This window comes from Protopterus annectens, chromosome 2.part0 (assembly GCF_019279795.1).
Source record: "Protopterus annectens isolate FY-2018-M chromosome 2.part0, PAN1.0, whole genome shotgun sequence".
Classification (NCBI taxonomy): Eukaryota; Metazoa; Chordata; order Ceratodontiformes; family Protopteridae; genus Protopterus; species Protopterus annectens.
In genome coordinates, this window is record NC_056728.1 from 1269267335 (window position 1) to 1269290022 (window position 22688).

At 38.2% G+C, this 22688-nt stretch overlaps 1 protein-coding gene across 1 annotated transcript in view; it reads right to left on the bottom strand.

Moving 5' to 3' along the window:
- Positions 1-22688, bottom strand: part of IFT74 (intraflagellar transport 74) — a 2643271-nt gene that overhangs the window by 1583368 nt on the left and 1037215 nt on the right. Inside the window, exon 14 of the mRNA XM_044061439.1 lies at positions 17343-17389. Within this exon, the coding sequence (XP_043917374.1) occupies positions 17343-17389 (47 nt within the window). The remainder of the gene's footprint in view (positions 1-17342; positions 17390-22688) is intronic.

Consider the following 22688-nt stretch of genomic DNA (forward strand, 5'->3'; position numbering starts at 1 on the left):
TATGCACCCCACCACCAAACCCCACTAAGATCCACCAAAACACTTGCAATCACTAAACCATCTCTGCTTGAACACATTCTCTTCACCATACCAATTACCTTTCTTTCCACTCCACTAACTACCTTGATTATATAAGCTCAGATGCTCATAAGCCAGTACTTATTATAGAGCAGGAACTTCTTCTTGTAACATTTGTTAATGTCTGTTATGTACTTTACAGATAAAGATTCTAGGTGTCTACCGATGTACTATGTTCTTCATCTGTAAATATGTTGTAAGTAATTGCTATGTAAATTGTTAATCGCTATGTAATCCAATGTAACTACTGTATGTTTATTTTAACTGTGGAGCTTTTCTCCCCGGGCCTCAGCTGAAAATGGACCTATGTCCAGTCGGCCACTCCCGGTCAACACATATAAATAAAATAAATAAATAAATATGTGTGTGTGTGTGTGTGTGTGTGTGTGTGTGTGTGTGTGTGTGTGTGTGTGTGTGTGTATATATATATATATATATATATATATATATATATATATATATATATATATATATATATATATAAATATATATATATGTGTGTGTGTGTGTGTGTGTGTGTGTGTGTGTGTGTGTGTGTGTGTGTGTGTGTGTGTGTCCATATATAGATCTATATGATTTTAAGAAGGCTCAGCCAGCAACTTCAGTGCTCAGGGAGGTAACTTTTCTGACATCTAGTTGCATTATACATTTGTAGCAAACAACTTGTTCCGTAAAGTACAGTTGTGTAGGCCAACTGACCATAACAGCAGATGTTTAATCTAAAAGATCACTGTTGCAGTAGCTAAAGCTATTTGGGTCATACCTCCTGTCACTAGCCAGCTTTTCAAAATTTTAGGGCACTCTTTATGCACTCTAACTATCAGAAGCTTGAGCAGAGCTCTATAAAAGGGCACAAAACACTTCAGAGTTTTCTTGCCCCAAGAAGGGAGGCAATAATGGCTCTGAAAGGGATATTGTCACACATCTACTGTTAAGGTAAGTTTACTTACACAACTATCTTTGTTCAACATTAGGTCACTGTTGAATTTTGGATGCAGATCCTTAAGGAGAACAATGACAACCACACAGAATATTATATTCATAAAGTTGCAAAAAGTAGTGTGATCGGAGAAAGGAGATTTTACCCCTATGGATGACTACAAGTAGGAGTACAGAATTTTGGCATGAGGGGGCTGGAATTTACAAGAGAAAAATGTCAAAGGACCCCTTGGTACTTGGAGCAAATAACGAGAGAGGAAAATGTAACAGAGTGGTATGAGACCAAGAAGAAGTATGGATTGCAGGTTATAGAGTGCCTCCTATATCAGGGATTGATAGAGCACTGGCAAAGAGAAAGGGATGGGGAGTTCCTAAGTGAAAGACCTGCTCTGGTAGAGTTTTTAGTCAAATCTAGAACAGAAGCTGCTCCAGTACAGGTCTTTTGAGTGTGTACCTTTAACTCCCAGTGGGCGTGGCTTGAGCCTTTAAAAATGAAGTTATCACCTTACAGTTCTAACAAATACTCACTGACATAAGTCAGATATCAACACAAGTGTGTTTGCCATCATGTATGCTTCATAGTAAAATATTCAAATACCTTGTATGTAGCATGGTTTTGGAATTATTAATGCAAATATGAGCAAGCAATATTTGATGCCTAGAGGCGCAGTAGGAGGTAACTGCAAATGCACCTAGAGGCGTCACTCGGATGTAATGAGTTAAAAAGGTTTAATTAGTAGGGCATCAATAAATAATAAGAATCAATCAGAGGAGGTTAAAGACTGGAGGGTGATAATGTAAAAGTAGTTTAAAAAGGAACAATGGGAAGGGATATGTATATCTCCCAAGTGTGCAAAGGTTTAAGATTTTTGCCTGAAAGTGTTTGCATAGGTTTTTTTTTTTTTACCACAGACTTCAAACAGTTTTTCCTTAGGTAGATAGCAAATACTGGAAATGTGATGGGGAAGAAAGAGGTAACTAGCAACATTTTTTTAAGTGTAATGGACTGGCAGATTTAAAAATTAAAAAAACAACATGCAGCGAAACCCAAGAGCTCAGCTTAAACACCAAATAAAATTTTAATTGTACAAGCAGATAAGCACTTTCATGTCTCAATGGATGCTTCATCAGACCATAAAAAATACAGCATAAACACAGTCCTTAAATACATAACTTAAAACAGTAGCTGCCAAAGCTGTTTGAATAGGTCACGTGACTTCAGATGTGATTTTAAAGGTGCAGTCTCATTCAGACCATAACCCTTATCTGCTTGAAGTAGAATAATCCATCTCATTTCACATTCTTCTGTTTTACTAGTAAGATCTCCCATTCTCATACTCTCTGAAATCAACTGTAGCACTAAAAAGTAAAACTGTGACCAGAACCTTGACAAAATATATGCTTAGCTAAATGTGGATGATATTTTTCACTTGTGGACAGGTTTGACTAGGGCTGTACAACAGTTTTTAAAATTTCGGAACTCTTTGACCTCCATCCTGAGATTCAGTACACGTTTCTCAGATATAGTAGCTGATTTTCTAGATATTAAGAGTTATTAAAAATTCAGATTTCACCTTGACTACCAGGTTGTTTAGGAAACCATGCAGAAAGAATAATCTCCTGCATAGGAACAGTATGACCCCCCCCAACATATACAGGAATATTATCAAAGAGCAAGGGATGAGAATGTCTAGACTTAATAATGATGAAAGTTTTAAAGGTGCTTTTAAAGAAAGCTAGACCGTATTTCTCAGATCCACAGGTTTCTAATAGATCTGATGATCTTAATAATGGCTCTTATCCCGAAAAATTTGGGTGCCTGTTTCCCATTCTTCTAATATTAATAAAGTTTGTGAAATCATGAAAAAGCCACATTCTGACAGCAGATGACAGGATTAAAGAAGTGGTGGTGGGGGGCACCCAGGTTGTTTTTTAAGAATCAGAAATCTTTGAAATGCCTTTTATGTTATAAAAGTAATTATGCTTCACATGTTGCTTCACAACATGCAGGGACCTATAGGTGTAGGACTTGTAATGTTTGTAAATATATAGATCAGGAGAGACTTTTTATTCACCCTACTTCCAGGAAAGTTTATACTTTTTCTTTTTATGCTGGTTTTACGAGTGAGAACCCAGTTTACCTAGCTAAGTGCCAAACCTGTCTGGTCTTTTAGGTGGGCAAGATTAACCGTTCCCTACATGAAAGCATACGTGAACATCTTTGTGAAATTCGTAAATTAGATAGGAATTATGTACTAGCCAAGCATACATCTTTGTCAAGATTCTGGTCACACTTTTACTTTTTAGTGCTGCAGCTGACTTTAGAAAGTAAGAGAATGGAAGATCTTACTAATAAAACAGAAGAATGGGAAATGAGATGGATTATTCTACTTCAAGCAGATAAGGGCTATGGTCTGAATGAGACTGTACCTTTAAAATCACATCAGAAATCACGTGACCTGTTCAAAAAGCTTTGGCAGTTACTTTGTTTTAAGTTGTGTATTTAAGGACTGTGTTTGTGCTGTATTTTTTGTGGTCTGATGAAGTGGCCTTTGAGACATTAAAGCACTTACCTACTTGTACAGTTAAAGTTTTATTTGGGTTTAAGCCATGCTCTTGGATTTCTCTGCATGTTTTTTTTTTTTTTTTTTACTTTTGACTGTTTTGCTGCCTTGGAGCAATTTGCATGCCTGCACATGGTGACTTTTGCTGCTGTGATTTAAAAAATTCCCTTATGAGCACTCTGTCCGAAATATTGGGGGAGCAAATGGCTGTAACTAAACAAACAATTCTTCTGAACTGGTATACTGGATCTGCATTACCTAGACACATTAAAACTTTATTAAGTTAAATTCTGTTGGCTGCCAAAAAAGACAATACTAAAAAATGAAAATCAAAGTCTAAACCAACTGTATCTCAAGTAATGACTATTTTAAAAGAGATAAATTAACTGGAACAGGGATCTTAAGAGAAGTGAATGAACAAATTACGTTGAAATAAATGGAATTTGTGGGAACAGCACAATGAGATTTAAGGGAAGGCCAAGGATTAAGCAATTTATATAATGATGGACTGATATCAGTTATAAAGAAAGAAAATATATGTGAAGTAAAATGCATACAAATGACAAAATGTTAATATGATTTGTTTCATTTATTATTAATGTATGTATGCCTATGTCTGAAGTGCTAATTCAATACAGGTGTTAAAAAACATTAGATCACTGCTGCAGTAGCCTAAGCTATTTGGGTAGATTAGCATAGCTTAGAAACCAACAAAGAGTTTTGTCTAGGTAGTATCTAAGAGTATGAAGAATTTTCAATCCCTTGTTCTTGGGTTCAGGGAAAATGAAATTTATAGATTGGATTCAAAGTAACTTATGAGACTACTTTAGGGATAAAAGAAGGATTAGTTCTCAATGAAAACCTGCCTTTCTGGAAAAATGAGGTAGGACTGATTCACCATAAGAGCAGAGAGTCTCCAAGCAGAATTCAGAGCAATAAGTAAAACAGTCTTCCATGTTAAGAACCACAATTCAGACAGATGAATTGGTTCAAATGGGGAAGAGCTGGCTTTTTAAGCACAAAAGTTAAGATCCAAGAAGAAGTCACCTGTTTTCTAAGTGGACGGATAAGCAAACCCCTTTCAAAAACTGTCTGGCTTGAGGATAGGTGTGGGGGTGGATCTCAGTACAGACAAACTGAAATGGCCACCAAATGAACCTTGATGGAGGCGTAAGAAAGACCAGAGGATAGTAACTCACAATAATCAAGAACTAGCCATGATTTAAAAGGGCACTTGCGCTTGGAATGGCACCAATTAGAAAATATTTTCCTGTTACACATATATGATTTCTTAACTGCAGGTTTTTAGCCTCCTTTAATACCTGTTGCACAACCTCAGAAAAAAGGTGCCTAAGATGTAAAAAAAAAAAAAAAAAAAAAATTCTCAATCAGGCAGTCAACTAAGGTGGTTGGAATTACCCATCTTGTGTTTTGTAATTCCAGTCTCTGAAGGAGCCCAAGGTAATTGCCCTTAGCAAGTTTCAAAAGAAGGGAGAATCATTGTTACCTAGGCCAAAAGGGAGTCATCAACACAATTTCTGGGTAGTCCCTCTGGATCTTTAGAACCCAGGATATTAGTGGAAAGGTGGAAAGGCACAGAATAACTTTTATGTCCATTGGAATGAGAAGGTATCTGTCTTGAGGGCCTGTTTACAAAGAATCTTGGAGCAAAATGTCTTTAGTTGTCTGTTCTGAAAGAAGTTAAACAGAGCTACTTGAGGTGGTCCTCACAGCTGGATCAATTCTTGTAAGACTCCAGGATAAAATTTCCATTCATGACAGTTTGTCTTGGTCCTACTTACCTGGTCTGCTACAATGTTTTGCTATGACTGAATGTATAAAGTCTGAAGAGTCAAATTAAGCTGAGTTGCTATAATGGCAAGTATGTAAAGGGGGGGGGGTAAGATGTCTGTTTATGTACCATACTTCTGTGGTATCATCTGTGAAAAAATGTAAAGGTCCTGGAGACCACATATGATTTAGGGCTTTCAAAGCATTTATTACTGCCATCATCTTTATGACATTTATGTGCCTTTGTCAAGTTTGCTCTACAGGCCTTTCATTCCTTTGGAAACAACTCCCCACACTAGGCCTGAAACGCCTGTTGTGACATACTGAAGGGGAGACAGATGGGAGAATGAGAGGCCTGGATTCTAGGAGAGACTGTCTGCCCACCAAACAACCTCTATATAAACTCCAAAACTAGAAGTTTAAAAGGTAAAGGGGGTAAATGGCAAGTTCAGAGTGACTTGTACTTTTTTGTATTTTTCCTCATGTGAAGTCTTCCCAGGGGAATCATAAAACTAACAAAAGCCATGTACCTCAGAATCTTGAGACATTCTCAAGCAGAAACCTGGCTTTGTTTAGAAAAAGTCAGAAAGAACTTTTGGAAAATCTAAAATTTGTTGGGGGGGGGTGACATTTCTCCAAGGAGAATATAAAAGACATCCCAGGAAAACAATTCTGTAAGAAGGGATGAGAGAAGAGTTAAAAACCCAGACTGAGTAGACAACTCTGAATACTTGTTAAGGACTCAGCTGGAAAAAGATTATGCAAATATAAGACAGTCATTCATATATGGAAAAATGTGAATGCCTTGAAGTCTGCAATAAGCAAATAGAGGAGCCAGAATGTAAATACTCTAGGAGCAGTAGATAGTCCAAAGGGTAAGACAGAGAATTGGTAATGAGCCAGATACAGAAGAAACATCTTAAACATTTGACAAGGAGAATGTGATGGTAAAGTATCTCTTAAGTCTGGTTTTACCATGATGGTTAATAAAGGGAGAAGTGGTAACAGAGTCTGAAGAAACAGCAGCCTGCATTTAAAGTGGAACCTGTGTGTTGAGAGACAGCCTTACAAAACTATCTGCAAATATATAGAGCTGAGTATATTTTTCTGTATTATTCTGTATTATAGAGCTAAATTGTTGCTTAGATATCTGTTGTCTTACTGTTCTGCAAATATACAGAGATCAGTATATATTTTTTTGGTTTTATAATTTGCACTCTGATTCCTCACATCTCTGTTGAAACTTTTCCCTACCCCCCTCCCTGTTTTTGGTTGTAGTTTACATTTGGTGGCTTCTGCAGTGCCCGTCCCACTGTAGATTTGATCTAGGACACTCCCCCAGTCCCATCTCTTTACCGCATTCTACCTAATAAACCCTTTCTGCACTTGCTTTTAGTCCTTTTTAATTTAATTACATTTTTTCAAACTGTGTGTGGACTAATATTGCTACATACTCAAGTGTGCCAGCTTGCACTGCATGTGAATTGTTTTTACTACTGTTTTTGCTACTTTTCTGAAAAAATAAAATAAAATAATTGTAAGCCTGTTTCCTACCTTTCCTGTAATTAGTGTACCAGATACAAATTTGGTGTATCCAGGACTATTTGTAAGCTTCTGAGCCCCCCAAGCCTTTCTGTGTTGGAGGGAAGCCTTCTAGCTTATCAGTGGGAATGGTAAGCACTAGGTAACCTGTCTACCACATAGGGAGTGGTTCTGGCCCAGAATTTGTAGTTACTGGCCGTTTGGACGGTCTTCCATCTCTCTCAACTTTCTGATTTGAAGGCCTGCATTTGCACTTGTTTCTGTCCTGTAACTCCTGGGCCCATCTCATTTGCTCACTCAAAAAAAAAAAAAAAAATTCTGCTTTTACTGTATTTGTGTTTCTTCCTACTTTATTTTGCTTTTGTGTCATCTTAAAAGTACTCAATTGTATTTATTACTGCTTGGTGTAACTCATTCTAAGCCTTTTAGTTTAAGCACTTGGGCTTCAGACCAGTTGTTTTACATTAAGAAGGTTTGTGGTCCGCACTGTGCTGGCAGAACAGGTAGCTTACATCCTTCTAAGTTGGGAACTGCTGATTGAGAGCTCAGTGTCTGTTATTCTAAAAGTGTATTAATTCTGGTTTAAGCACTTGGGCTTCAGGCCAGTTATTTTACATTAAAAGGGTTCGTGGTCTACACTCTTGTGGGAGGAGAGGCTGGACTCCACCCTTCTGAGCTGGGAATTTCTGGTTAAAGGATTATAGTGCCTGCATATTTGAACTGCTTCTTACTGAAATTGGTACACCTTGTTTGCTGTAGCATATACTAGATCCAGGCCTGCTGAATCTAGATTTGTTTGTATAACTTGAGCACTAATCCAGGCATTCTTTAAAGTATTAAATTGTATTTATTACTGCTTGGTAGTAACTTGATTAAAGTGTAGCTATCATTCTAAGTCTTTTGGATTAAGCACTTGGGCTTCAGACCAGTTGTTTTACATTAGGAAGTTTTGTGGCCTGCACTGTGGTGGCAGGACAGGTAGCTTACATCCTTCTAAGTTGGGAACTGCTGATTGAGGGCTCAGTGTCTGTTATTCTAAAAGTGTATTAATTCTGGTTTAAGCACTTGGTCTTCAGGCCAGTTGTTTTACATTAAGAAGGTTTGTGGTCTGCACTGTAGTGGCAGAACAGGTAGCTTACATCCTTCTAAGTTGGGAACTGCTGATTGAGGGCTCAGTGTATGTTATTCTAAAAGTGTATTAATTCTGGTTTAAGCACTTGGGCTTCAGGCCAGTTATTTTACATTAAAAGGGTTCGTGGTCTGCACTCTTGTGGGAGGAGAGGCTGGACACTGCCCTTCTGAGCTGGGAATTTCTGGTTAAAGGCTTATAGTGCCTGCATATTTGAACTGTTTCTTACTGAAATTGATACACCTTGTTTGCTGTAGCATAGACTAGATCCAGGCCTGCTGAATCTAGCTTTGTTTGTATGCTTGTTATTTCCCTGAAACGCTAATTCCACCTAAAACGCGGCTTTTCAGCGCTTCTGTGGATCCCTAGTGATATCTGCATTGCTTACTGTACTTAGTACCTTGTTTCACTTGAAAGAAAGTTACTGTTTGTCATTTTTGCATTTAAGTTACCTGTAACACATTACATTTAAGTTACCTGGCACTTGCTCACTAAAGCAATTATAAAAGTCAGCACTAAAAAAAATTAAAAGCACTACACCCTCACAAACTCCCCTTGAGAACTTGTTCCCCATTGGCCCTTTTTTTAATTATAAAGGAATTCCCAATACTATTCCAGCATGTCCAAAGGTCAGTTGTCAATCTCCTCTCTGGTCCAGCTGGTGAATCTGGGAATCTTGAGTCAATGTTACAACTGTCTCATGTACACAGATAACCCTCTCCTCCTCCCAACAAATTCCAACACATGTGAGAGATGCAACCATATAGCCATACTGGAGGCTAAGCTCTCTCCACTCAGTACTGGCGAAACCAGTCAGGAGGAGAAGGAAACCACACTCACTACAATTCCAGTCTCACATAGACATACCACGACAGCAAACCAAACACATAAACACACAAAAACATACTCGGAGGCTCTAAATAAATCTGCCTAAGCAGCAGAGACCTCCAAAGCAGACAGCCAAGCAACCGCTACTCCAAAACAAAACACGTGCAACACATAGCTCACAAAGCCAATGTGCCGAACAGTCACAGCCCTTAAAGCTAAACAACACACCTGATACACTTGTAATAGGTGACTCTCGTCAGGCACACTGACGTCCCGTTCACCAGGCTGAACAAGGAGAAGGTCACGGTGAGCTGCCTGTTGGGCGCTAGGATCCGCCACATAACACAAGCATTCAGGTCACTCCAAGGCAAGTACAAATATGACTCAGTCATTGTCCATGCTGGTGTGAATGACCTGAGACGTACCTTCCTGGACTACATGAAAAGAGACATAGAGGAGCTCCCTGAGTATGTAGCCCAGGCCGGTATGACCCTGACCTTGAGTAGCATCTTACCCTCACCAAGAATGATGCCACAATATGAAGACAAGATGATCAATTTCAACAATTGGCTTAAGTATTGGTGTCATTCAAAGGGGATCCAATGCCTGTCAGCCTGGGATGACATGCTCGACAAGCCACGATGCTTCACTAGGGACAGCTTGCACCTGTCACCCCTGGGCTTTCGGATATTGGCAAAGGCTTTTGCTACCTCCATAGTGCCTTTAGGCAAGGCTCAAAAGACAAACCCACCTTTACAGGTATCACAAGGGATAAGAAACTAAGAGTAATGCTACTCAAGCCAGAAGTCTAAACCTCAAGATGCATGCACTCGAAACTCTCCTTAGCATGGAGAACATAGATATCTGTGCAGTAACAGAAACCTGGTTCAAGGCTCCTGAGAGCACCCCAGCACTACCAGGTTATACCTTATACCATGCTTTTCGGCCCCAAAACTTGGACCGAACCACAAAAGGAGGGGGAGTATCAATATTCGTCAAAGATACCCACACTTCCAGGTTGGTGGCACAGCACGAAGCATCAGAGACTATCCATGTGCAACTAACAGTGGGTAAAACTGCCTTCCAGTTTATAGCCTGCTACAGACCACCCTCCCAAACCCAGGAACCCCACTCGGCCTTCCTGAGAACACTAGAAAATATGAAGGTCTCTCCAAACACCATTATATTGGGTGACTTCAACTACCCAAACATAGACTGGGAGCATTACTCTAGCTCCAACACCCTAGCCCAAAGGTTCCTAGAATATATAAACTCAAATGCTATGGAACAACTTGTTACCACTCCCACAAGAGGGGAAAACATACTGGACCTGATCATCACCAACATGGGGACTCTATGCTCCAGACCAGAAATGTATCCCTCACAGTTAACATCAGACCATAAACTAATCTCACTGGATATTCACATCCCGACTCCACCCCCTGCCCTGAAAACCACAGTGAAAAACTTCTCTAAAGCAAATTTCACACTCCTCAAAACCGAGGTGGAATCCTTCAAAGCCCCCAGGCCTGTGGAAAATACGGCCCAGACCACAGAATCCTTTATAAACGCATTCTATGAACACCTTCAGGAATGCATGGATCATGCAATCCCAAATAAAACCAAGACCCAATCCTCCAAAGGCAGACGTCCTGTCTGGTGGACCCCAGCCATAAACAAACTATACAATAGAAGGAGGAAGCTACTACATGATAGAGCAAAATCCCAAAAAGGGAAGGCATCTCTGATCAGTATTAGCAAAAAACTACGGGCATTCATAAAATTGTCTAAGGCCAGCTTTGAGAGAAACATTGCACAGGACACTAAGGATAATCACAAGGCTTTCTTTAGTTATGTTAGGAACCTGGGTGGGAATTCCCAGATATGCTCAGAATTAGTCCAAAATGACAAAAAATACACCGAACCCACAGACATTGCCAACATCCTAGCTGACAGGTTCAGCGCAAACTCCCCCCACCAAAAGGGCAAATATCTATCCCAGCAGAGTGCTGCCCCCCTGACATCTCAGATGCTCAGGTAAGAGCTGCCCTCTCCAAAGCAAAAAACACAGCATCAATGGGACCAGAAGGTGTCCCGGGCTGTGTCCTACATGAACTCCAAGAAGAGCTAAACCCAAACATAAAACTACTGTTCAATCTCAGCCTTACTACAGGATATGTACCCAAAGAGTGGCATACAGCAACAGTGGTCCCTCTCCACAAAGGTGGTGCCTCAACGGATCCTGGAAACTACCGCCCCATAAGCCTGACTAGCTTGGTCTGCAAAGCTATGGAAAGGATCATCATGGACCTCATAAATAAAGATATTGGGGACCTACAGACACTGGATCCTACCCAGTTCGGCTTTGTTAAGGGCAGATCCTGCCTCTTAAACCTGGTTGATTTCTTTGAAACAGTCACCAAGGCCATTGACGAGGGGAAGGTGGTCCACACAGCCTACCTGGACCTCACAAAAGCCTTCGATACAATACCCCACTCAGGCATTATAGATAAGCTTACCAGCTTAAATATAAACCCCTATGCCACTAGATGGGTTGCAAACTGGCTCAAGGACAGAACCCACATGTTTAGAATTGCTGGAGCCATGTCAGACTCCAAACCAGTTACAAGTGACGTCCCACAAGGCTCAGTCCTGGGACCTCTCTTGTTCGGTATATATTTCTCGGAGGTACAGGCCAACACGGAAGGACTGTGGCTGACCAAGTTCGCAGATGACTGCAAACTGGGCACCATAATCGACTCTCCAGCAGACACAAGCATCCTCCAAAAGGGACTCATAGAAACAGACAACTGGTGCCAGAGCCATGGCCTCAAGCTAAACGCCAAAAAGTGTATAGTCATCCCCTTTGGCAAAAACAAAGTGCCCACAAATTACCACATAGGTGGTAATCCATTAAGTACAGAAGAAGTAATTAGGGACCTGGGGACCCAAGTTGATAGCAATCTTTCATTTGACAACCACGTGGCCAAAGTGGCTAGAAAAACATTTTATACAGCCCACCTAATCATGAAGGGATTCACATCTAGATCAGGGGAGGTCATCGTGCCTCTTTACTCATACCTCATCAGGCCCATAATTGAGTACAATGCCCCTTTTGGGATGTACCTTACCAGACACCTGCAGCAACTGGAAAGACCCCAAAAGTACCTCACCAAGACGATCAAAAGGCTCAAACAGATGCCATATGCCTATGAGAGTATAGGCCTTGTCCAGCTCTTTTTCTGGAGTGTAGATGGTTAGGAGTTGTTTTTTTCAAAGCAGAGGGCTCTGGCAGGGATGTACGGTTCTAGCACTGATTTGAGGGCGGGGCAACTATCGTGTGTGTGTGTGTATGTATATATATCATTTTATGTGCAGAGGACAGCTGAAATAGGTTTAGATGGTGTGTGAGTTCAAGTCAGCTTAGTCTCAGAATTTTTATCTCAGAAGAGGGAAGGTTAACAGTTAACTTTTGCATGTTCTCAAAAGACGTTGTTGTGTCTTTCGGCTTTTCCCGGTTAGGGGTCGCCACAGTGGAACTCTGGTCCGCTAATGATTGGCAGTAGATTTTTATGTGCCGAGTTGCTGGCCCTGATGCACAACCTTCATCGAAGGTTCGCCCATTCACGCATGTCTCCACACAGAAGACGCTCTAGCTGAGAATCGAACAGGACAACGTCTTACTGTGAGGTGACAACGCTACTGCAGCACCACCACAGTTAACTTTTGCATGTTCTGAAAAGACAAAATTAAAAAAAACTTTAACATGTGAGCCTGGCAGCTTAAAATTCTGAATGTTGAAGTGGAAGCAGCATAACCTTTCTTCCCAAATTTGTCAAAAGTGTTTTCATTCTTATCAGAAGAAATGGGATTATAATTAGCAATATGTCTAACAGAATCAGCTTTGGATAGGGAAGTCACTGCAGGGTCTGCTTAAGGGTTAAAAAACAAGCATTTGTGATTCCGGGTTACTGCCTACAACCTGTCAGACTTCCTAGTGACATGCGGTTGCTGTCAGGTAAAATATAAGATGTGAAAAAAAATTCCCTAAAAGAGATAAAACAAGGGGATCAGCTGCAGGCTTTGAAATATCCAAATGTAACAAACCATACCACCTTTGTTGGGCAACAGGAATCTCATTTGTGCCACTGAAAAACCTATTATATTTTAGATAAAGTTTCAGAAAAAGAAAGGTCTGTTAGAAGTGAGCAGGACACCTCACGACAAGAATCTTTAGGTTAAGGAGAAAACTCTGGAGCACAGCATTCTCCTTCCAATCCCTGCTCTTCTGACTGAAAATCAGAATCAGAAAGTAAGGGAACTCTCTTTTCTTCGCTGAACAGGGAAGTAAGCAAATTAAAGGTAGAAATTAACTCCATAGCAATTTCCAGCAAATCATCCATGTGCATAAAAATTGAGGCAGGAGAAGTCAAATTCTATATTTTTGTTTTGTTTTCCCGTGAAACTCCCTGGAAGAGAACTGACCCAAAGCAGGCATGCTATCCTGGGGCTCAGACTTTGTTTCCCAGATAAGTGGTAGACCTGCACCCACCCTTCTCCCAAGGCAAATAAGAGTGGTCCTCTCTTGCCTGCAGATGGCAATTCTACACCTGCAGAGGATGTGTCTACCCCCAGCCATTAGCGGCTATAGGTGCTAAACCAGATGGACTAGGGGAAAATGATGAGCAGTATGAGCAACCAAATCCAACCGCAGCAGAGTCATCCATCAGTGGCTGAGGTACAAATGGAATCAGGCTGACACCCAAAGACTCCCTGACAACCTTCTTCTACTTGAAGACAGGAGAAGAAAGAACCAAGAAGTCTGGTAAATGACCTATATGTTTAACCAATAAAAAGCTTTGAAGATGTGTAGCAGAGCAAAGAAGAGTTGGTAAAGTTTATAACAGAAAAAAAGTGGTTTTGAGATAATAACACAGAAAGTCCCCAAGAGCACAATTTCCTGCCCCGAGCCATACAACAAAATCTAGGAAACTGTCAAAAATAGATTTTATGCAGTTTGTTCACGCAAGCATTCCCGACTAGTAGTGACAGTCCAAAACTAAAAAGTCTCACAGAAAAAAAAACACATTTTCCCCATTAAAATAATGCTGTTAATGGTTTTCCCCATCATTAGGTTTACCTGCCCAGCCCTGAAGAACTGCTAGCTGACCAACAGTTCCACAAAACCTACCAAAGGAGAGCACTTTGTGTTAAGATATCTCCGAGACATTTGGTACTCTAACTTTCCTTTTATGGAGCTCTGCTGAATCTCCTGACAGGGTACATGGAGGCTGCCCTAATGTTCTTAAAAGATGACTGGTGGCAGGAGGAAGGAACCAAATTGCTTAGGCTAAATCAACAGTGATCTAACTTTAAATATTTTCAAAATATCAACAAATAAAAAAAAAATCTGGATTTCTTAAAATCACAAGTTTTAGCACTACATTTCTGAAAAAAATTCCATTTATTCTTCTACCACCATAATGTTTTTTTTCCTGGTACCCCATATTATAGCAAGAATATTTTTACTCAGACCCACAGCACAAAAATATAAAGCCCTGACTGTTTCCCAGAGAACTAGTGCTTGACTAGAGACACATATGCTGGAAGGACCAGGCAAAAGAGGACAGGAGTCAGCAGTTAATGTCAGCTCACTCATTTTGAGGGGAGGAAGTAGTGTAAGTGGAGCTTTAACAGTCTTCTGGCAAAATGTTACATTATGAATGTGTAGCCAGTTTAAATTCAACAGTCTGTCCATTAATTCTCAGCACTCTCTGACTTACATTGCTGTTTCCTGCTTTTGATGCATCTTTAGAGTTCAATGTATCAACTACTTTCACACTATCAGCACCACAAAACAGTACATATTCATCTTTGGTGCAGAATGATGGGAATTCTATTCCCACAACAGGTAGATTGATTGCTGACACTGCAGTGCAGAATGTGGGGTGCTATACTCCTAAGTGTGTCATCCTTCAGATGAGATGTTAAATCAGGGTCCCATCTGCTCAAGTTGGTGGTAGCTCATGTAGAAGTAAAAGATCCCATAACACCTATCAACAAGAGTAGGGGTCCTTTATTTGTACACAAAAATAGCAATTATTTTGAAAATATTTACAAATATTTGTATAGGTACAAATATATAAATATATAATTGTGTTTACACATATTCATAATTTCCTTTACAATCATGCTAAATTTTCATCCCAATTAGACCACAACTTGTTTTTCCATAAACACCATCGAATTTTACTTACTACTACTGCTAAAATTCATTTACCATTAAACATAAGTTAATTTATTCTCTCATTCCATATAGCATAAAGTAATTTTTATCTATTCTTTTAACACATTCTTTACTTATATTCTTATATCCATATTTAATCATATCCTTGTTTATTTTATCCACTTCTTTTATATCTTCAAAAAAACTTAATTACATAGTTTTCTCCATAACTTTTTTATTCTTTTACATTTAAAAACACATGTTCTGTAGTTTCTTCTTCTTAACAATGTAAGCATATTCCTTTTACTGACAATTTATCTATTACCAGTATCCACAAAACTCTGATATTCTACTTTCTGATTATGCTATTTGCTTCTTATTTTTATAGCTTTAATTTTTTCATCTGTTAGATTTTCCAATGGCTTTACATAGTAATATTTTATCATTACGTTCTTATAGCATACTTTTCTATCTTCTTCTATATCATCAATTTTATTTTCCACAGAAATATTTTTTCTTGGTAACATTTCTTCATTTATACACACTTTTCTCTTCTACCCCTTTTTTTACCATACTCCAAAATTTGTCATACTTATATTTACACAGTTTTACTACTAATCTTTCATCTTTTTCATTTAACACTTTAATGAAGCAGTGTATACCACTGGGTTAATTAACTGTAAACCTCCTTCTTTATTAATTTATATATAAAACTCCTCCTTCTACTGGGTTTAATCTAAAACCCCATATAAAAATATCTGCAATAATTCCTTTTCAAATACAGTTGGCGACATAAATATACTTGCTAAGTACTCTATTTTCCCATCAGTACTAAACTTATCAAATAAGCCTTTCTTCTGAATATAATTTATATGTTCTCCAGAAAAGACATGCTTGCTGTGTTTCTTCTATTGTTTTGTCCCATTGAATTCTACTTACATCTTTATTCCCAAATTGTATAACTACTACAGAAATGTCATTCATTGATAAAATATACAACCCCAATCTTTACATCAACCAAACCTTTGCTATTCTCTTTATTTAAAGTTGGCCAATCATCGATAGAGATTAATTTGTGCAAATTATTACTTCTTTCATCCAGATTTTGTTTTTTTGCAATTATTATACTGTCATCTGCATGCCGCAGTGGTGCAGCGCTTAGCATTGTCACCTCACAGCAAGAGGTTCTCCAATTTGATTCTCGGCTGGAGCGCCTTCTGTGTGGAGTCTGCATGTCCTCCCCACGGTCGAGTGATGTTTAAAGACATGCAGGTAGGTGAGTGCATGAATGGGTGTACCTTCTTTGAAGGTTGGGGGTCGGACTGGCAACTTGGCATCACAAAAAATGCACTGCCAATCATTAGCGGACCGGAGTTCCGCTGTGGCGACCCCTAACCGGGAAAAGCTGAAAGACATTAGTATATTGTCATCTACATACGATAACACAACTGGAATTTGTAACCCTTCAGGTGTTATATAGCCCGCCTCCTTCATTTTGTAATTTATTTTACATACTATCACATTCATAACTAATGTAAAGAATATACAAATCATTGGACATCCCTGTCTTACACCACTCTTCATATGTATCTCTTGGCTTAAGCAGCCATTTACACGTATTTTTACTTTATTATTATATAAGCTGACATACATAATTTCTTACTTTCTCACTTATATTATGTTCTTTATATATAACATTTTCTTTTGTCACAGTTACTTATCAAATGTCCTTTTCCACAAAAAAAAAACATGTTTTGGTTGTCTCCATTATTTTACAACACTCCTATTCTGCTCCGCTCCACATTTATCATGTTTGAGATATGTATATTTTTTCCCTTTCTATTTTTAACACAATATTACAGTCGAGCCACCACTCCATAAATTCTTTTTGTCAAACGTTTGCAATGTCCAGTACTTCTTTACCTAAAGCTTTCAAATGCCCTTTCAAAGTCTCTCTCTCTCTCTCTTTCTACCTCTGTTTGAAACAGTACATGAATCTTCTTTTTTGTTTCCCTGTTAAATGCTTTTATCACATAAAGATTCTATGGATAACAGTCTTTCGTTTTTCATATTCTCCAAGAAAATTTTCCATTGAAAAAAAACATAATGTAACAAAATGTCTCTTTGTTAATAAGAATAAATGCTCTTACCTCGTGTGCTTTTATGAGCTACTAAATTGTTCCAGACTTCATACTTGTCTATTTCTTTGTCTTCTTTACTTTGAATCCTTACCATTTATTTCCACTTTTCATTTTCTTCTGCCTTCTTTTCCTGCTACTCCATTTTTGCCTTCTTTTACTTTCTCTGCATATGTTTTCTTTTCCATCTCACCACTATTCTTCAAGACTGTCTCTGCATCCTCCTTTTGTATTTTCTCCATAATGTCCCCCTCAGGAAACATCTCCTCCATTTTCTGGCTCACTCTGCACCAACATTTCTTTAAGTAAATCATCCCACAACCCTCATGACTGGAGGGATGTAATTATACATCCATCATTTGCAGACTCATCGCCATCAAACAGGTTTGTTTAAAACATTTCCTCAGAATCCTAAACACACATTCTCTGGTAATGATATGTGCTTTCTTCCTCATTTCTTTCACTACTCCATCATCTCCTTCTCTCTCCATCTGTTTCTCTGGGATGCCTCTCTACCTTTAATGGAAACAGAAAGTGCTCCTCCAAAGTAGGTCCCACTCACAACAGTGATGAGTAGGGAAAGTTCCCTGATGTTTTCACTAAATAATACAAATACAGTTCTAAATATATATATATATATATATATATATATATATATATATATATATATATATAATGTGTGTGCCACTTGGTTGGGAGGTTTCATGTCTGCAGATGCTCACCTGAAGGCAGCCATAGTGTTGTGCCAGCAGCAGTATGATGTTTCTGCAGTATCTTTGATCTCATCAGCCTTGTACCTGGGGTGGGTAAAGTCCAGGACAGGTTAAGGTGGGTCATGTTGACCTGGTGAATGAGAAGAGAAGCTGGTAGTAGCTGATGGTTAGGTGCAGGAGTTAAAAAAAACACAATATTTCTACTCACTTCTACTCTGACTGCCTGTTACCTACAATGAAACAAACCGAGGATATGGTTAGAGAAAACAAGTAAAGTATAGCATACTTAGGCGTAAGCATCCTTTGAAGTGCAACAACAATTACTTTCTTTTTGATTACCCTGACATGCCAAAAATGGCCAAATAACAGCACTATTCTTAAGGACTGGACATGCTAATAAAGAAAAGCAGCCTACCACAAAATAACTTTACTCCCCTGCATAGTACATATCGCCTAACTGTGGAACTCTAGTAGCATTATCTTTGCTTTCATATGTGCACTCACATTCAGTTTCCTCTATACCACTTGGGACACAATGTTCATCTTATTAATTTTTACACAGGTTATGATGACAGATGGAAGTTAAAAAATGTATTTATCTTATAAAGGTGTGCAAGATGCATCTTTACCTTTCTTAATGCTGGTTGTAGAGGAAAGGGATACAGTTTGGGAGCTGTGTAACTGGAAATTGATGCTCCTCTTTCTGCACAATTGTTTTCAAAATGCAACCACAAAATATCTAAAAAGCCATGTGAGATACCGTACCAAAATGATGTTTATATTAACACAGAATATAATCCTTGGACTTCAAAACACATCTACTTTCAGATTGTATGATGTTTCACACACACACACACACACACACACACACACACACACACACACACACACACACACACACAAAAAAAATTACAACATATTATTGTTCTTCTTCCAGTGCCAACACCTGGGTACCTGCCATCAATGACTTTCCTTATTACTACCTCCTGTCCAGACTATGAACTGATGCTTATGCATAAGAAAAAACAATGGGTGGACACAATTTAAGTAAACCACACTTTTGTTATAAGGATTACAAAGGGATAAATGGCACAAAAGACCAAAAACAAAGAAAAGTGCCAAAACTGCTGGAGCCACGGATGTCAGCAAAATACTTTATTGACATAATCCACAGAATGTACGCCAAAACACAATCCTCAGTACACATAATACACACAGTGTCCACATTTAAAAGTACCCTTCCTAACCTTATTCGATCTTTGGGGGCCTTTATGTTCCAACATATTTTTAAACAATTGTGAATTTCTATATACTACTTTAACATTAATGTTACTTATTATTTTCTGGTCCAGATCAGTCAAACTAGCAAATTTGGTCCATTCTCTTTCAACAACTTTTTTTGTAACATTGTTGTTGAAAGCATTATATTCAAGAACCAATGCCTGTCTATAATCAATCTCTTTAGGGGTGGGGGTGTTGGTAGTGGGGGTATTCAGGATCATTGTAGACCCACAAATAGATTTATTGGTGTACCTATTTCCAAGGATAGGTTTGAATCTACTTTGTCTCCCATACAAAACTTCCTCTTGAATTTCACTAATAAATTCCTGGGGGTACCCTCTTTCCAAAAACATTTTATTTAGTAAGTTGCATTCATCCTTAAAATCAGCTTCTAGGGTAGTCATACGACTACCTCGGACAAGTTGTCCTTTCACTATATTTTTTTTACAATATATTTTTTTTACAATAGTAAGTGTGTGCACTTTGATAATGTAGAAATGAATTACAGAAGGTAGGTTTCCTATATATTTTAGATTCAAATCTGTCATTCCTCCTATAAATTTCCACATCCAAAAATTGCAACTTCTCGGTGGAAACATGAAACGTAAATTTTAGAAATTGAGTTGTTTCCCCCAAATACATTTTAAATTCCTCCAGTTGCTTAATGCCACCTGTCCATAAAATCACTATATCATCCAGAAATCTTCAATATAGTTTCCAACATGAATGGAACCTGGATTCAAGAATGTATAACTCCTCCCACCTAGCCAACACCAAGTTTGCATAGGTGGGGGCACAAGCTGCCCCCATTGCAACACCTTGATCTGTTTATAAAATTCACCACAAAAATTAAAATATATATATATATATACAATCTTATCATTATGGGTTAATGTGTCTTCCTGAAATACAGCCTCCTCAAACATTTCCATTCCCTCTATGTGGGGAATACTAGAAAATAAGTCCACAATATCAACAGTAACAAATAATAAATTGTCACATAAAACTTCCTTAGAAATTACTTCAAGAAGGTCCCAGGAATCTTTTAAAATTGATTCCTTTTTAATCCAAGAATTTTTCAATTTACTATCCATAAACTTGGCCAAGCTATGTGTTTTAGAACCACTAGCTGAGATAATAGGTCTTAGGGGGGGATCAACCTCATTTTTACGAATCTTCGGAATTCCGAAGATAGAAGGGACCCTGGGTTTGTCAATTTTTAAAAAATAAGTTTTTTTATCAAATAAGCCTTCAAAAAACAAATCTTTCAAACAAATATCAATCTTATTTTAGGCAATATTAATTTCGTTAATGGACACATTGGTGTATCCTTCCTCATTAAATAAAATTTAATTAATTTTCCCTTCATATACTATATTATCTATAATAACTATTCCTCCCCCTTTATCAGGTTTCATTATTCTAATCTTGTAATTGTCTCTCAAGGTTTGTAGAATATTCCTTTCCTTACTGGTTAGGATGGGCTGGAACCCAAACTTACCATATTTGTTTCTTAATTTTTTTTCCATTGTATTTTCCAAATTTCTTAATTGTGGGTGGAGTGGTGGATTAAATGTAGTTCTTCTCCTGAGCTGTTGGTTCACTGTATCCCCCTCAGGTGCTAACAATAAACTTAAATTGATTTTTTTAAAAAATAACTTTATATCTACTATTGACTGTATAAGATCTCCCTTTTTATAAGGTATGTATTTAAAACCTTTACAAGCAGGCTAAAATGTTCATTTTTTATTACAATACCACTAAAATTATAAATGCTAAAATCATTAAAAATATGTTTGACACCATGTATCAAAATATCATTACAAACTATGTGATCAATGGGTGGGGGTTGTAATGGTGTCGCCACCAAGTTTAATATTTCCCCCTTCCCCTTCTCCCCCCTCTCCATGTAAAATTTCTTTCTTGGTACCCTGGTTTATTCATTAATCTCTCGGATCTACGAAGTGGAGGAAATTCTTCAGAATTAAATCCTTCTTCCTGAAAATGGTTAACATCCTCAGGACTTCCTGTTTGTCATTTACGGTATTATTTCTGTAAAGATTTTTCAAAAAACCAGGGGCCCTGGGTGTACCATTTTTGTATTCATCTGTGTCACGTTCTAGCTTTTTAAATTTTCTTTGAATGGTTTCCTTACACTTTTCATCAATGTCCCCCCTAATCTTAAAGTATTTATCCATCTCCTCCCTAATGGTAAATATCAGGTCTTCTTTTATACAATGATCAAGCTCAGTTATTTCATTCTGCAAAACAACTTGTGACCTACTATTTTCCTTAATAATAAGTCTCAACATGTCTAAACCACAGTTGTTAAACAGTTCTATCAACTCCTTATGAAAGATGGATCCATCAAGCACATTGTTAGGATACGTAAACACTCTCAGTCCCTTCGGGACTATTCCCCTACAAATACATTAGTTTAGATATTCATTTTCGATTTCTAGTGTCCGATACTTTAACATAAGTTTACTTAAATTGTCCAACTTCACCCTATAGGAATCGGCCACAATGGGTTGCCCATTGGGCAATTTTTGTTTAAAAGAATATTTTTGCAATAACCAGTCTTTAATTTCTTTAGAATGTAAACCAGTCTCATTATCATGACAAACAGTACCTGAAACCGTCTTATTGGAAAGGATGGTTTTTTGACCTGTTGGAATAGTTCCTCTTGTGTCGGTGTTTTTCTCACTGGTATTTCCACCCTCACAAAAAATTCCTGGTGTATTCGCAGCATTAAAAGAACCCTCGTCATCCTTGTTTTGATCCTTCGATCCGTTAAAACAGTTCCGTTGTTCACGATGAATGCCCAGCCCGGTTTGTGCTTCCTGGACTTCCGCATTGTGAACACGTACGTTGTTACACAGTCCAACCAAGGATTGAGTCAGAGGTGTCAGCAGGTCTATCAACTCAGTGAATTGACCAATCAACTTCCTAGATTGTCCAATTTCATCCTCCCCTTTTCCTTCTGGCGGGTCCAGTCTCTCCATTCCAGTAAATCCAAAAATAAACCACCAAGAATTACAAAGGGATAAATGGCACAAAAGACCAAAAACAAAGAAAAGTGCCAAAATTGCTGGAGCCACGGATGTCAGCAAAATACTTTATTGATATAATCCACAGAACGTACGCCAAAACACAATCCTCAGTACACATAATACACACAGTGTCCACATTTAAAAGTACCCTTCCTAACCTTATTCGATCTTTGGGGGCCTTTATGTTCCAACATATTTTTAAACGATTGTGAATTTCTATATACTACTTTAACATTAATATTACTTATTATTTTCTGGTCCAGGTCAGTCAAACTAGCAAATTTGGTCCATTCTCTTTCAACAACTTTTTTTTTTGAAACTCAATTTCTAAAATTTACGTTTCATGTTTCCACCGAGAAGTTGCAATTTTTGGATGTGGAAATTTATAGGAGGAATGACAGATTTG